General features: G+C 46.0%; 1 protein-coding gene across 1 annotated transcript in view; it reads left to right on the forward strand.

The window, feature by feature from the left end:
- Positions 1-14,407, forward strand: part of LOC119381537 (Down syndrome cell adhesion molecule-like protein Dscam2) — a 217,984-nt gene that overhangs the window by 111,837 nt on the left and 91,740 nt on the right. The window contains exon 2 of the mRNA XM_037649311.2: positions 8,452-8,814. Coding sequence (XP_037505239.1) covers positions 8,452-8,814 — 363 coding nt within the window. The remainder of the gene's footprint in view (positions 1-8,451; positions 8,815-14,407) is intronic.

The raw sequence follows: 14,407 nt of genomic DNA on the forward strand, positions 1-14,407 counted from the left end.
GCGCGCAGCAAGTTTCGAGCTGCTTGCCGTTCTTTCTCTGACATTCCAATTTATTGCTATTGCATTCATTGCTTCACCCTTGAGGCGGGACTGTGACTTTTTCTTCTTAGTCGATCTATTGATTCTCCGCCGCCCCACTCCGAAAGCTTTGTGCACGTCACCTGGTTTTGCCCTGTTTCTATGATCGGGCCACCTTTGACCAAGCGACGCCGATGTCATGTGATGAAGTCATATGGTGACTCATCACATGATGATGTTTTAACGCGATAGCGTTAGTAGAGTGTACTAGAACAGGGGAGTGCTCGGAACGGCCGCAGCACCAATGTACAGAAAGTGAAGCCCAAACAGGGTCAATCCGCCCGTGGCGCTGCGATCGGTAGTCTGCAATGTGTCGTCATTTAATAGTTGCGCGCGGCTCTGCCAAAGTGGTGCAGGGGTAGAATGCCCGCTTCCCACTGAAAAGGCCAGGGTTCGAATCGCAGCTGCAGATGGTGGGTTTTTATTCTTAATGTCACCTTTTATAGCTGTACTGGTTTTCCTTTGTTTCTTAAAACTAGCTTCTCTTGCTACGTGTTGCTACAAAAAGTAACGTAAAATGTGAAATCTCGTTTCGAGTCTTGTATTCGCTAAAATCTCGGAGGCCGTATTTTACGTTTTTGTCCAATCCCGGGCGGTGGCGCTGCAAATAACTGCGCTCACTGTCAAATTTCTTCTATGCTACTTCACATTTCACGTTACTTTTTGAAGCAACACGTACCAACTGAAGCTAGATTTAAGAAACAAAGGAAAACCAATACAGCTATAAAAGGCGACACTAAGAATAACAAACCACCATCTACAGCTGCGTTTCAAACCCGGGCCTTTTGAGTGGGAAGCGGGCATTCTACTCCTGCACCACTTCGGTGGAGCCGCGCGCAATTCTTAAACGACGACACATTGCAGACTACCGATCGCAGCGCCGCAAGCGGATTGACCCTGTTTGGGCTTCACTTTTTGAAGCTCGTTCCGGGCACTCCCCTGTTCTAGTACACTGTAGCGTTAGAGAGCTCGTATCGCAGAAATTTCGGCGTCGGCGACGGTGTCGGCGTCGCTACCGACGCTTGTGAGCGAAAAATCGAGAACGATGCAAATAAAATAACCAATAAAAATCTTCGGTACCACTGAGGATCGAACCCGGTCCGTTTGCGCGTCAAGCAAATGTCCTACCACAAAGCCACGATGTTACTTGCAGCTGCTTCGAAAAAAAAAAAAAACACTACATAAATGCCATGGAGTCTCCTTAGCACATTTTGTTCGGCAGGTGTCACGACGAAAATGAGCCCATTCGCCGATTTGTAGGCGCATTGGCGAGGCCATCAAACTACGTTTTTTGCGCGACGAAAAAGGCCGGGACAGTGCAGCCATCGCCGCTAAAAACACACACGAACTTACAAACAGCTCTAAAAATGGACATATGTACAGCTAGCGGAAAACATGTCAAGTCAACGCCTGCTTTCTAGAGGAGGCGTTGATGAAGCAAACAGCAAACACTAGATAATGTGCTGCCATCTGTGAGGCATTGTGAGAAATATGTCTCGACTATCGCACAGGGAAGTATTTTAGATCGAAAACCTGTACCATTACTATTAGCCCCGAGAACGAACACTGGCGGCGCGGCAGTCGCGGCGATGTGACGTCACGGCAAGGACTCGCTTGCTCCGCGGCCGAGGATCGCCTTTTTCCGCGCCCGCCGCGTACCCGCTCTTTCGCGATACGGTGGTGATTACTGCTCATTCTTGCGATGCAAATCTCCCAAGGGAGCAGGTTGAAGTTTACGCTACTAGCGAAAGTTTAATAAGCTGTAGAAAATTGGATAATATAGCTTATAATGGGCGAATCCCGTCCGAACGGAAGCTTCGCCGTGAAAATGTTGATGCACGAGAGCAAGACATTCGTTGTTTTCACCGTGTATTCCAAGACATCGGCGCTAAAAAATTTACGCTAATGGTTCTAACTTCATTACAACTTGGCGTAGACTCCGCGGTTAGAACACGCGTCCCGCAGATTACAAATTAAATTAGGACGTTTTCAATTCACTAAATACATTGTACAAGTTACGTCTGCCTTTGCAGATTATCTAGGTGATTTGACAGAATTGCGCCTTCTGCTACAGAAGACTTCAGATTAATCTGTCTATCGTAACGAATCACTTAATACATCCGGGAAATTAAGCAAAATAATACTGCCACGCACACAATGATTTCGGAAAATTCTGAGGTGTTAGTATATATACTTGGATTATGTAAACATTTCTTCTCAACACTCGTCTGGGATTATGTGGCCATATACCCCGATTTGCATGAACTGCTGGTCCGATCAACCGCCGGGTCACGAGCGGTAATGTTAAATTCTCGTGGGCGCGCTGTTGAAAACAATCGTCTGCAAAACAAACGCCTGAAAGTCGAAATGAGCGTTTTGAACTGTTTCACTCTCAGTGACGTGGCCCACGTATTAATTGAGCGTCCTTCGCCTTAATCAGTCAATCAATGGTCTCGCACATCATGTCCACATAAAGGTTCATGATGCTCAGGGCTATATCAAATGCAAAAAAAAAATAGTTTATGAGCTCACTATCTAAACTAGTACTTATACAAGTGTACAGCGCCGTTGCTACGATGCTGCATAAAGACACAATCTGACACCAATAAGGAGTTTCTGCAATTAACCTCAACTTTTTTATGTTGTGAAATGAAGCCCCGAAATTATTGTGAGAAAAACGTGAAACTAAACAACACGATGAGTTAGCCAGTACGCAAGAAAAACAAACACAACAACTGCGGCAGTATTCTCGGGCGAGCGCTTTCGAGATATTTTGCGAAGCTCAATACTGCATGCGCTTTCGTAATCGTGCGCGGGGCTTGGCACACTAGCAAGAACGCTGTCCACTGATCGCGGATGCGTCCGATGCATATAACACTTGTGGAGGCGAAGCCATCATAATTTTAAAGGAATCGCCCGTGAACAACACGACCTAATAATATGAATAAAGTGTCTTGCGTGTCAAGACCACGACATGATTGTGAGACACGCTGCAGATTAATTTTTACCGCCTCGAATTCTTTAACGTGCCCCTGTATCTAAGTAGAGGAATATTGCTTTTCACACCCGTCGAAATGCGGCTGCTGTGGTCGAGAATCAGACTCATCCCCGAAGTTAGCAGCGCGACACAACAAACATGATCACCCCTTTCAAAGTGTGCAGGACGGCGCGCGGGCACCGTTGGGGACTGTGAAGAAAAGATGCATATAACCTTTTGTCGTTTTGCTAGGAACATATCGATGCTGTTTCCGTCATTCATCTGAAGCTTGAGACAGGCTAAAAGCGAACGTAAACAGCGGAACAGCGCACGAAGCAAGCGCGTGATATGCCGGCGCGTCACGGCGGCCGTCGAAGAGTCCTTGCCGTGACGTCATCGGCGCCTCTCGACAGGCGGCGCCACCTCAACTTCTCGGGGCTAATAGATACATCGCGCGCGCGTGTGTGTGTCTGTGTTCGTGTGTGCGTAACAATACACATTAATAAGTATGCACTTAGTGGTTGAAGTGCGCACTAGGGGCCGGATTTCGCTATTGCGTTCAACTCTTAAAGGCGAAGCTTAAGGGTCCCCCAATTTTTCTCATCACTCGCGTTGACGTTTTTACGCCGCAAGACGCCGACGGTCAATTTTCGCGTTTGATGAGGCATCTAAGGCTTTTGCCTTAAAATAGAATCACAAGTTTAACGATTACAACTGCTCAAGGTATCCAATGAAGGCAAAAGCCACAGTCATTCCCGCATGGCCTTTCTCAGCAACAGAACTTAATTATATTTTAGAGCACATCCGCGTGTCTTCTTTAATATCCATTATATTCGATAGAAAGAAAAAAAAATCCTATGTTATAAACGTGCCGTTACTGCTACTATAGCAAATTGAAGTTCTTGCCTTTTTTTGAACAGCTGGCGGTACACTAACTTACTACCGGTTATTAGAGCTCCCGCATGGTTAGTATGCTAACTCAAGCTTATTGCCCATGTCACAGGTTACTGTAACTAGAGAGCAGGTAAGAAAAGAAAGTAGAATAGAAACGTAGACAAGGATGGGTAAATCATGCTTATTAAATAAGAAAATAAAAAGAAACCCGAATCGGAACCTGCGACCAGAGCCATTCTCAAGCTTAAATATATTAACACTCACATATATTCTGAAAAAAAGAAAGAAAACTAGTTAGTGTAGTTAGGCCTTTATACTTTCCAGGTCGCTACACGGTAAAATCAATTTTACTTTGTGTTCACGAGGCGCTGCTGTGGAAGAAATTGGTTTTCGCGATTCGTTTCCCTCTTTCTGATTGTGCTCCGTTAAGCGACGTCTTTAGCATGTCTGCCTGTTTGTTTTGTTTTAAATTTTCAGTAAAGAAAGAATCTTTTTTTTATTGAAATCATGTTCCAACCGATCGAAATGGGCACTTCGTGCTTGCGCGCTGATTTAATTAGCAGGTCTCTACTGGTGATAACGAGCTTATTACTTGCGTCAACACTTTGTACATTCGATTATAAAAGTAAGACACATCCTGTGGCCCCTGAACATCTTCAACACAATATTTTTTCAATGCACGGCTTTTTAACGTAACAAGTAGAATAAGTCGGCACTCAATTAGTCAACCGACTGCCCCTAGTAACAGTACAGAAAGCTTTTTCGCATTGGTACGATCGACAACGAAACGTGAGATGACTTTCGTAGAGAAGAGAAGCTTTAAAATTGGTGTCTGACACTCGCCGGTCGCCAACGCAAATAGTATACACTGCATGGCAATGGATGGCATGTGCTTTTTATCAACTATTTTAACCTCACGGCTTTATTGCGAATTCGGGCCCAACAAAAATTTTCCTCAGCGCAGTCTTGCATGATCATACTAGTTACAGGCCTTTCACGCATTGATCAATGAATCACCGCCGCGGTAGCATTGCAGGCTTGTAGCATAACGGTAGCATATTAGGAGTAGCGGCTGTTTAAGCATTTCGAAAGCAGCCTGCTTCCAGTTGGCCATTTTAACTTACGATAGGAATTGAAACGTATAAATATAAAAGAAAGTAACCTACGCAGTATCTCCTGAGAAATATGACACGTGGTTGTAAGCTGTAAGCCGACCTTAAACAACATAGAAAAAGAGGCAGAGTGAGAGATAAATACTAAGCGAATGACAGGGAGAGGGGTATCACAGGAAGCTGTTTACTGTGATCACAGTGTTCACAATGAAAAGGAATGGTGGTCATGGTACCTGCAGCTATCGAACTACACGGTAGTGAAGGCTTGCACTATGCTTGCGTGAATGCTTACATCAGGCACCATTGAAGAGTCACGCACTCACCCTATAGAGACTTACACGTCTTGTGAACCTCTTCGAGTTCACCTTCGGCTGCTGACCCGGCATGCGCACCACTGCCTGTCTTCACTGCAGACAAACCGACCAGGCTGCGCCTACTCAGAATGCATCAATACTCACAGGAGTACCATTCCTGTAGGTTTTGCACCAACCGTCATCCCTGAAGTGCCACTCACTGTGGACACTGCGTAAACCACTTGTGCACCTTCAAGTACCTGGGATTCCGAAGAAATCACGTGTTCCTTGTGTTGGCCTCAAGCAACTCACCTTGGCTTACTTGACTGAGCGATACAACGACACTATACACGTATACACTGATGGATCTGTGACTCCACGCGTTTCGACTGCCGCTTGTGTGATCCCTCAACTGGATATTTCTCGGCCGTACAGGTTAGACCATAAGTCCTCATCAACAGGAGCAGAATTGGTTGCTATACGAGAAGCTGTTCGATTTGTGTAGCGGTTCCTGACGCCGTTTTCATGGCAACCACCGTCGATGTAAAAGGCAGGCGCGCTTTTGCTTACGCTTTCTGTTAGGAGCTGGCTCGCCAGCTTCTTAAGCTGGGCCAAAGTCCCGTGCCGTAGGCGTAACCTTAGTTCCAGAGGCGACCGCTACAGGCGCAGCTCGCGCCAAAGAGAAGTCTTCTTCCTCTTATTCTTCGAGCGCCTTGATGATGATATTAACGCAAGCAAAACCACATATAGCATAGCCAACTGTAGCATGCGCACGCTCGCGCGAAAGAGAAGTCCTCTTCCTCTTATTCTTCGAGCGCCTTGATGATGATAATAACGCAGGCAAAACCACATACAGCATACCCAACTGTAGCATGCGCACGCTCGCGCGAAAGAGAAGTCTTCTTCCTCTTATTCTTCGAGCGCCTTGATGATGATATTAACGCAAGCAAAACCACATATAGCATACCCAACTGTAGCATGCGCACGCTCGCGCGAAAGAGAAGTCCTCTTCCTCTTATTCTTCGAGCGCCTTGATGATGATATTAACGCAGGCAAAACCACATATAACATACCCAACTGTAGCATGCACACGCTCGCGCGAAAGAGAAGTTTTCTTCCTCTTATTCTTCGAGCGCCTTGATGATGATATTAACGCAGGCAAAACCACATATAGCATACCCAACTGTAGCATGCGGCGCTCGCTCCACTCCGGCAGTGCGCTTCGATACTAATAACATGAACAAAGAAGACAAGGCGGCCTGACCACAGTCGCTACTGTAACAACGTGTCACGTCTTTATATGACAGTAGAGGAATTGTATGGAGTATTCACGGTTTACCCGATTATCTCCGAGCCAGCTCCTCAGTCATCATTGACTTCGTGGATATGGCGTGATTTTTTCTTTCGTTACCGTTACCGCTGTGATGTGGATAGCTTTATCGTCGTGTATTGACGAACAATGACGGCACGGCAAAGCACCACAAGGTGCCAATCGCGAAATCGCAGCACCGGTCTTCGTCTTCTTCCTTCGCGGGCGCATACACATAGGTACTACATCTGCTTCAATACAATGCCAAGAAATCATTGTCCGTGCCTAAGCCCAAGTGTCGCGAATAGGTCACAGTACTAACTGCTTGTCGCAAATGCGTCATTCGGAGACATCGATCAAGGTCTGTGCATCAAGAAGAATTAAACTCATGTTTGTACAGATGCACCGGATTGCAGCGATATGCAAATGTAGCGAGACATACATGAGCAATCTATTCGACTCGTGCTGCTTACTTATCAGCCACGTGTGCTTGAAATCTGTCCAAGTGATTGGATGCCGCCTATGCCGGAAGAAAGCGAAAGTCTGCTCCATTAAAGCAGATCATTCCGCGAAGCTCATCCCGGCGCTCGGGAATCGACGTAAAATGATTTCCCTAATGCATGAGTGGCAGCGAGTCGCAGGAAGTCGATCCCGACGCACGCATGCATTCGTGTAGAACATCGATTTCCGCCCCTTTTCTGTCACCGCCATTTCCAAACCATGAGACGCAAAGTTAGACCCAGAACTCGGCTACCCTGAAAGGAAACTGTGGAGTTGCTGCTGCTCGACAGAAAGATTGAAGTGCGAGTGATGACTATGAATCATGCTCCCTCCCACAGTGTAACCAGGTGCCATTATTCAAAAAAGCCGCGGTACTTCATTTATGAAACAGCGGAACGAAGAGCGTAATTTTCGTTCACGCTAATAGTATGAAGAATGCACTTCTAATCAGGCTATCTTCAAAAGTATATAAGGACTTCCTTTTTTACATGTAGTCGCAACTCCCCTTTTCTTTTGCATGTCGAAATTGAAACCAAATCATCCGATAATGTTCGAAGAATCTTGCTTGAATATATCTTCAATGCCAAGCACGGCCTTATACATGGCTCTTCGCACACGGTTCGGCAGTGGCTGTGCTGTGTCACTGCATTGTGGCAATGTTAATCGCATTGCAGTGCAGTTAACGCAGACATTCATCGCAAGGTTGGCCTCGCCATTTTTTTTAAAGAAGGGAAAGAAATAAAACTACCGTATAGGAACGAAGTTTATCTTTTCGTCTTCTAATGCCGACATGGCGGCCGAAAGAATTATCTTTTTTTTTTCTCGTTCCTACTTTGTCGTTGTATCAAAAGCCGTATGTTGTTTAACCTTGCTTTCCGTATAGCTTTGGTTGGTAAGCAGTGCCTCGATGTAATAAATATTTCTTGAACAGAGGTAAATAAATAAATAAATAAATAAATAAATAAATAAATAAATAAATACAAAGGAAGACAGACGCAAGTGACTGTAAATATTTTGTTTACTTACACTGTTCTCTCACCTACCGTTCTTCGATTTGGTGTGTGTTCAGCTACAGTGGTGGGATAGTGGGCACTTCAGTAGTCAGTTCATACTCAAAAAATTCGAAGCGATTACACAGCAGTGACAAGGGAGGGCACAACACGAGCGCTTTGCTTCACTTCAGTAGCCAAAGTGACATTACTGTCACACTATCGGAGTTAACGGATCGTTTCACTGCCTTCTTTATTTCTGGTGAACATGTGCCCACTTTTTCTTTTCTTCTCACAGCCGCCGTGTGCCTCTTGGCGAACCTTGCGGACGTCGTAAAAGGCTCATCCGGGCCTCGCTGGTTAAGCGAGCCTCCTGCGCGTCTCCTGTTCTCTAACTGGACGGGCGCCACGGTGCGATGCTCGGCCGAGGGCGACCCGCGACCCGACGTGTGGTGGGTGAGCGCGGTCGACGGACTGAATGCCAGCGCCCTGTCGGCCGCCACTTCCCGACCGCAGCTGCTCTCGGTGCACGAGGGCACGCTCACTTTCCTGCCCTTCCGCGAGCACCAGTTTCGCTCCGAGCTGCACCGCGGATCCTTTCGCTGCAGGGCGCGCAACGCTCGAGGAACCGTACTCAGCACCGCAGTGCACGTCAACGCCGGTAAGCATGAACTCTCGTCTCAGGTAGTCTCTCGTTATTTGAAGGATATGCATACGTCGAAAGCGTTTGTTAGCTGAAATGCAAGTGGGAAAGGGGCCAAACGTAAAGGGCGTCTCTCGTATCAATCAATCAATCAATCAATCAATCAATCAATCAATCAATCAATCAATCAATCAATCAATCAATCAATCAATCAATCAATCAATCAATCAATCAATCAATCAATCAATCAATCACTGCTTGACGAGCTGTTCGACGTGCGATGTCCACCGCAAGGTGTTCGCTTATGACTCCTTGGACCTCGCATTCTTTCGCCGCGGGATTCCCAGCACCATGCCAAGAGCTCACAGATCAAGCTCAGCAACTGACCTATGCAGACGAGTGACCGACTGTGGTATCAGTGCGCAATCTCGTGTGAAGCGTCACTCTTCTCTCTCTCCTTTCATTCTTTTTATCCCCCCTTCCCATTTCTCCAGAGCAGGGTAGCAAACCGGGCGTGCGTCTGGTTCGCCTCCCCGCCTTTCCTTCTGTTCTTCATTCTCTCTCTCTCTCTCGCATCTTGTACCTGAGATTAAAAATATCAGAGCGCAACATATATGAACAGAGCTGAGGTTATGTTCTTTATCGTCGCTTGGAGCATGTCGGGCTATCTCTTTTAATTACCGTATTTATATTGTTAGCTAAAATTGTTTATTTGACTCTTAAAGTGTTCTTATTACAGCGCAGGTGTCAATACGAAGGTTGCACACCATCCTGTACAACACCCGATCGAGTTTGCAGCCCCTCCGTAGGCGCGGCATAAAAGATTTTATGAAGCCTCAAAGTAAGCCCGCAATACATGCAAAAAGGCTCCGGCGGCTAGTATTGCGGCGCGTGCTTCATGGTCCCTGTGAGCAACCTGGCTTTTGTCGCCAAGGTCACAGCCGAGACCACAGCCTTTCCTAGTACGTTGGATTCGGGAAGAACCACTGTTATGAAGGGATCACGTTATGCAGGTTGAGGTACGCTCGGAGCTGCTTTGACGCTTTGACAACGACTGCGTGTGTCCATGCAAACGATAAGTATCTTTAGCAAAATGTACTAAATGTGCTTGTTATACTAACTTTCATGTTTATTCCGCGAACCTAATTCTATTAATCCATTCAATAAACAGGCAAACAGAAGTATCGCATAAACGCCGCAGTTGAAGAAGCTCATATCTAAACCCGGCAGCCATCAAGGAACGTGAGCCAAGGCTGTCTTCCTGAGACAATGTCATTAACACTTCGTTATTACTATAGCCAATAATGATTCACGAATAATCATTTTTCGTAGCATTGAAGCTCGATTTTCTGAAAGAGTGGGCCGCATGCTCTCCAAATTTTCGTTCTCTAGATGAGCTTCGCAGCACTGGTTTCTAAAAATTTGATAGTGACGTTAATACGAAAAGGGTGCAAGGAACGTGGCCCTGACATGGACTGGATCAATCGTCTTCGTTCAGCCATTTACGTCAAAAAAGAATTCTGCGCAACAGAAAGAAAGAAAGAAACAAACATTTGTCCGGAACCCCTGACGACGGCCGTTTCCACTAGACTGCCTACTATCGAAATTCTCGTATAAGATTCGCAACTGACGAGAAACTACGCGACTTTTCCCGCCGAGCCCTCTTCGGAATACATTGCAGCTCGTCGCCCTTGGTAACGCTGAGGAATGGCCGATTAGTATTTATAGCTGTCATTCTTAAAGTAAATGTACTAGGTATAGCGCAGGCAGCCAGCACTTCGTCGAATTAGGTTTGGTTTCTGTCAGCAAAATTTCGAAAGGAAACCGCTTTTCTTTACACATTATACACGTTTCCTCGCTTCGTTTGGGTGCTACAGCTGCTGCGCTTCCTTGGCTTACGCCATAATTTGTGAAATATCATCCACATGTGCGCATAAATTTATATCAAGAGCGCGTTCAACTTTGCGCACGTTCCAGTCTTTCGCGTTTTGCAAAATTTCATCGTGGTGGTTCTTTTCTTGGCCAACTATAAACCGCTGCAAGTCAAGAGCCGAAGGCACGAGTGAACAGAACCGGACACTTTCCATTTTTCATGCTTGTATACTTCAAGTGAGAAAAGTTACGATGTAAGTACATGGTACACGGATCAAGTCTAGCTTTCCGGAATGCCAGGAGAGCAGAGTATATATTGCAATATATGCGATCTCAGATACACTCGCGTTTCGCACGGTTATGCCTTTCTTGTTCCTTTATATTTACAGCGTCCCTAAACAACCTCTGAATATAAAAGAACGAGTGCGTTACTCTCTTCTGGCATATGGAAAGGGCTGCAGCGCAAGCACGGTAGTGCTGAAGGAAAGGCGTAAAAGCGAGGAACGGAAAGCAAAGAGGCACGACAGGAGCACTGACTACCAACTGATTTATTGTTCACGACACACATGTACATATATATACAAAGAGGTAAAATCTTTTATCAAGCCGACGTCAGTAACGTGACACGTTTCGGTGGAATTTCGGATAAAACGAAGGTACACTGATAACTATTAACAGACTAACCCTTATCCGAAAGCGCGAATTCTTTTTCATGCAAGGCGAATTCTTTTTCATGCCGCGCAAGCACTACAGTACTTGCGCGGCAACCCTTTCAATATGCACTTTAACCGACTAGCCCGAATAGCCGTTCTTCTTCTCTTCTGGCGTTTACCGTCTTTTCGGCACAATTCGTTACGCCAGCAGTCTGTTCACGTGATGTCATGAGGAAAAATTTCGGCAGATCCCGCGCGTTGTGGGAATGGGTGTCATGCGAAGGAGTCAGCGAGGGCTTCTATGCTGTATTTGATGGCTTTGAGCCAAGCACTACGAACTGGATCGACGTCTTTTTGTAAGTGGAGTACCTGTGTGCACATGGTGTGCTTACCACGCACGTCGACAACACTGGTGTTTAAAGGGTAACTTATGGTGCGACGTAATGTCAGACCTCACGTTCGAGTACATACGTCAGTATTATCGAAACTAAGTGCACTTTATGGTGCAGTCATGTGAATATCGTACATAACTTTCGTTAATGTATTCCTCCTTGGTCGAGCAATGCTTCAATGTAGCTTGCTCAATCATACGAATGCAATAGTATTCTTTATTAGACTGCTATAAATGCGGAGCCAACACTGGAACCACTGACGTTAATCTGATATGACGGCTGTATCGTAGGAGTACATTTTGTACATTTCTAGTGTTTATTGCTTTCTTGTAAAATTAGATAGCCAGCACCACAACCACAATTGTCGTTTCACGGACATTACGCCTGCATAGTCTGTTTTTCCAAATCAGTTCATGGAACTGGCGTGGCTCTGTGGTAGAATACCTGATTGCCACACAGAATGCTTGGGTTCGATTCCTGCTGGGATCCTAATTTCTATTCTTTCCATTCGTCGCGTCAACGCTGTCGATGTCGGTTTTTCTTAACGCTCTCGCATTTAAATTACCAATGTCTGTTCTCGCCGTTCCTGGGTAGATATAACTGTCAATAGCCTGTGGCCCATACCCGTACACCACGGCCCGTGGTGAACTGGTATGTGCCGCACGTGTCTGGAGGAAAGTGTTTGACGACGTACGCGACAAGATCTTCATGTTATTCATGTCACGATTCGACAGTCATATTCGTCAAATCCTCTTACCCTCCCATGCCAATTTTGGTCTACACTAAGTTAAGGAGGCGATTATGAGAGCTCCTAGACGTAGGCGACTAGATAGATAGATAGATAGATAGATAGAAACGCCCAAAGTGCCAAAGGTTCGCTTAGAAATGCGTCGCATTTAATAAGCTGTCGATTGATTCATACACGAGAGATATCAGTTGTGAATTGCTTGCTGCCCTTTGTCCCGCAGTCGCACGACCGATCTGCCTTTTCTCACATGACTCGTGCGCAATCAACCAAGTTCACTGCGTTTTGCTCGTTTTTAACGGCTCTAGCGCAGATAACAGCGTGTAGCCGAAAAGCGCGAAATCCTGATAGGCTCAACGCTTAGTACTGACGTTGTCCACGCCTTTTTATGAAGAAATAAGTGGCGAGGGGGAGACATCGTCGCCTGCAGGAAGTGTAGTGAAGGCGAGAAAAAACTACCCTCTGTCTTTGATCTCAGTGTAGTTCAGGGGCCCTTAAAGGGCCACTCACCACCTTGCGTTGAAAGACGAGAGAGTGACTTCCTCCTCGCCTTCGTTACCCTTCCTGCAGGCGATGTATCCCCCTCGCCACTTATTTCTTAAAAGCACGTGTACCATGTCAGCACTAAGTGTTGACCCTACCAAGATTTCGCGCTTGTCGGCTGCACACTGTTATCTCCGTTTGCGCAGTCGCAAACACAGTGAAGTCAGTTGATCGCGCACGATAGTCATGCGAGACAAGGAGGAGCGAATGGGCGACTGCATGGCAAAGCAGTGCAGGAGACAATTCACATCCGATATTTCGCGTATATGGACAAATCGAGAGTATGTACTATAAAGACGACACGGGAATCACTGTTATGCGCGAAGTGCGCCAGAAAGACGAGAAACGCCAGGAGCAGGGCTCAAAGTCAGGGGGGGCCCGTAGGGGTGCGGCCCCCCCTCGGCAGTCCGACAGTGGCACTGCGGCACCCATTTGACAAGTGCTGGAGTTGAATTTTTTGGCAGTAGTGCTTGATGCGGGAAAATTACACTCTGCAGTTTTCCGAATAATGATTTAATCGCGAATGTTTGGTTGACGCTGCGTCAGCAAAACAGAAGAAAACAGGTATCGTCGTACTGCTGAATGCAATTCACTGAGACACTGGACACCACGGGCAACGCCTCCTGAAACCACGGGTCACCACTCCGTTCGACAGAGCGTCTTGGCACAGCATACTCTTTCACGACGCACCTGAGTGTGAAGCTACCTGCTCGTGAATCAGTAATGGTTCACCTTAGTCTGTTTAGTTTGCCACTCAATTTTCATTCTTTTAGTTGTGCATCACAAGTCTACTGTAATTACAAAGACGCATCTATTTTGCCTACTTTATTAGGCAAGTGGTAGTGAAAATAAAATATAGCATTGTCGCGCCTGAGGTTCTGAATCCAGTGATTCAACTAATGTTACTTATACTTTGAGCTCACATATCTTTAAGCCTTTGCATCCCGATTTATTTTTGAAACATCGTTCCGAAAATAATTTCTGTTAATGCTTGATTGGATTGCCCGAAATACATTCGGAATAGTATATGCGTTTGTATAGCATTCATAAGCATTTGTTTAGTTATAGAGTCAGTTGGCTTCACTGCACTGTGATCATCGCAAACTCCTCTCTTAACGCTTAATCTATAGCATCTATATATACAGTGGAATCGCGTTGATACGATTCTGCATAATACGTTTTTCAGCCTAATACGCTTTTGTTTTATTCCCGGCCAACATCCCTTGGAAATAATGCATTTTCGTGCGTTTAATACGATCACATTTTTGCCCCAAATTGGATAATACGGCCTCGTAAGTGGATCTTGACCGATATATCGAGCAATCCTGCGTTTATTCTTCGGTGTGCCAGCTCGCACCGCGTTCCAACAACCCACGATCTGCGCGTTGCAGAGCCGCTCAGCGACA

This window comes from Rhipicephalus sanguineus, chromosome 2 (genome assembly GCF_013339695.2).
Source record: "Rhipicephalus sanguineus isolate Rsan-2018 chromosome 2, BIME_Rsan_1.4, whole genome shotgun sequence".
Lineage (NCBI taxonomy): Eukaryota > Metazoa > Arthropoda > Arachnida > Ixodida > Ixodidae > Rhipicephalus > Rhipicephalus sanguineus.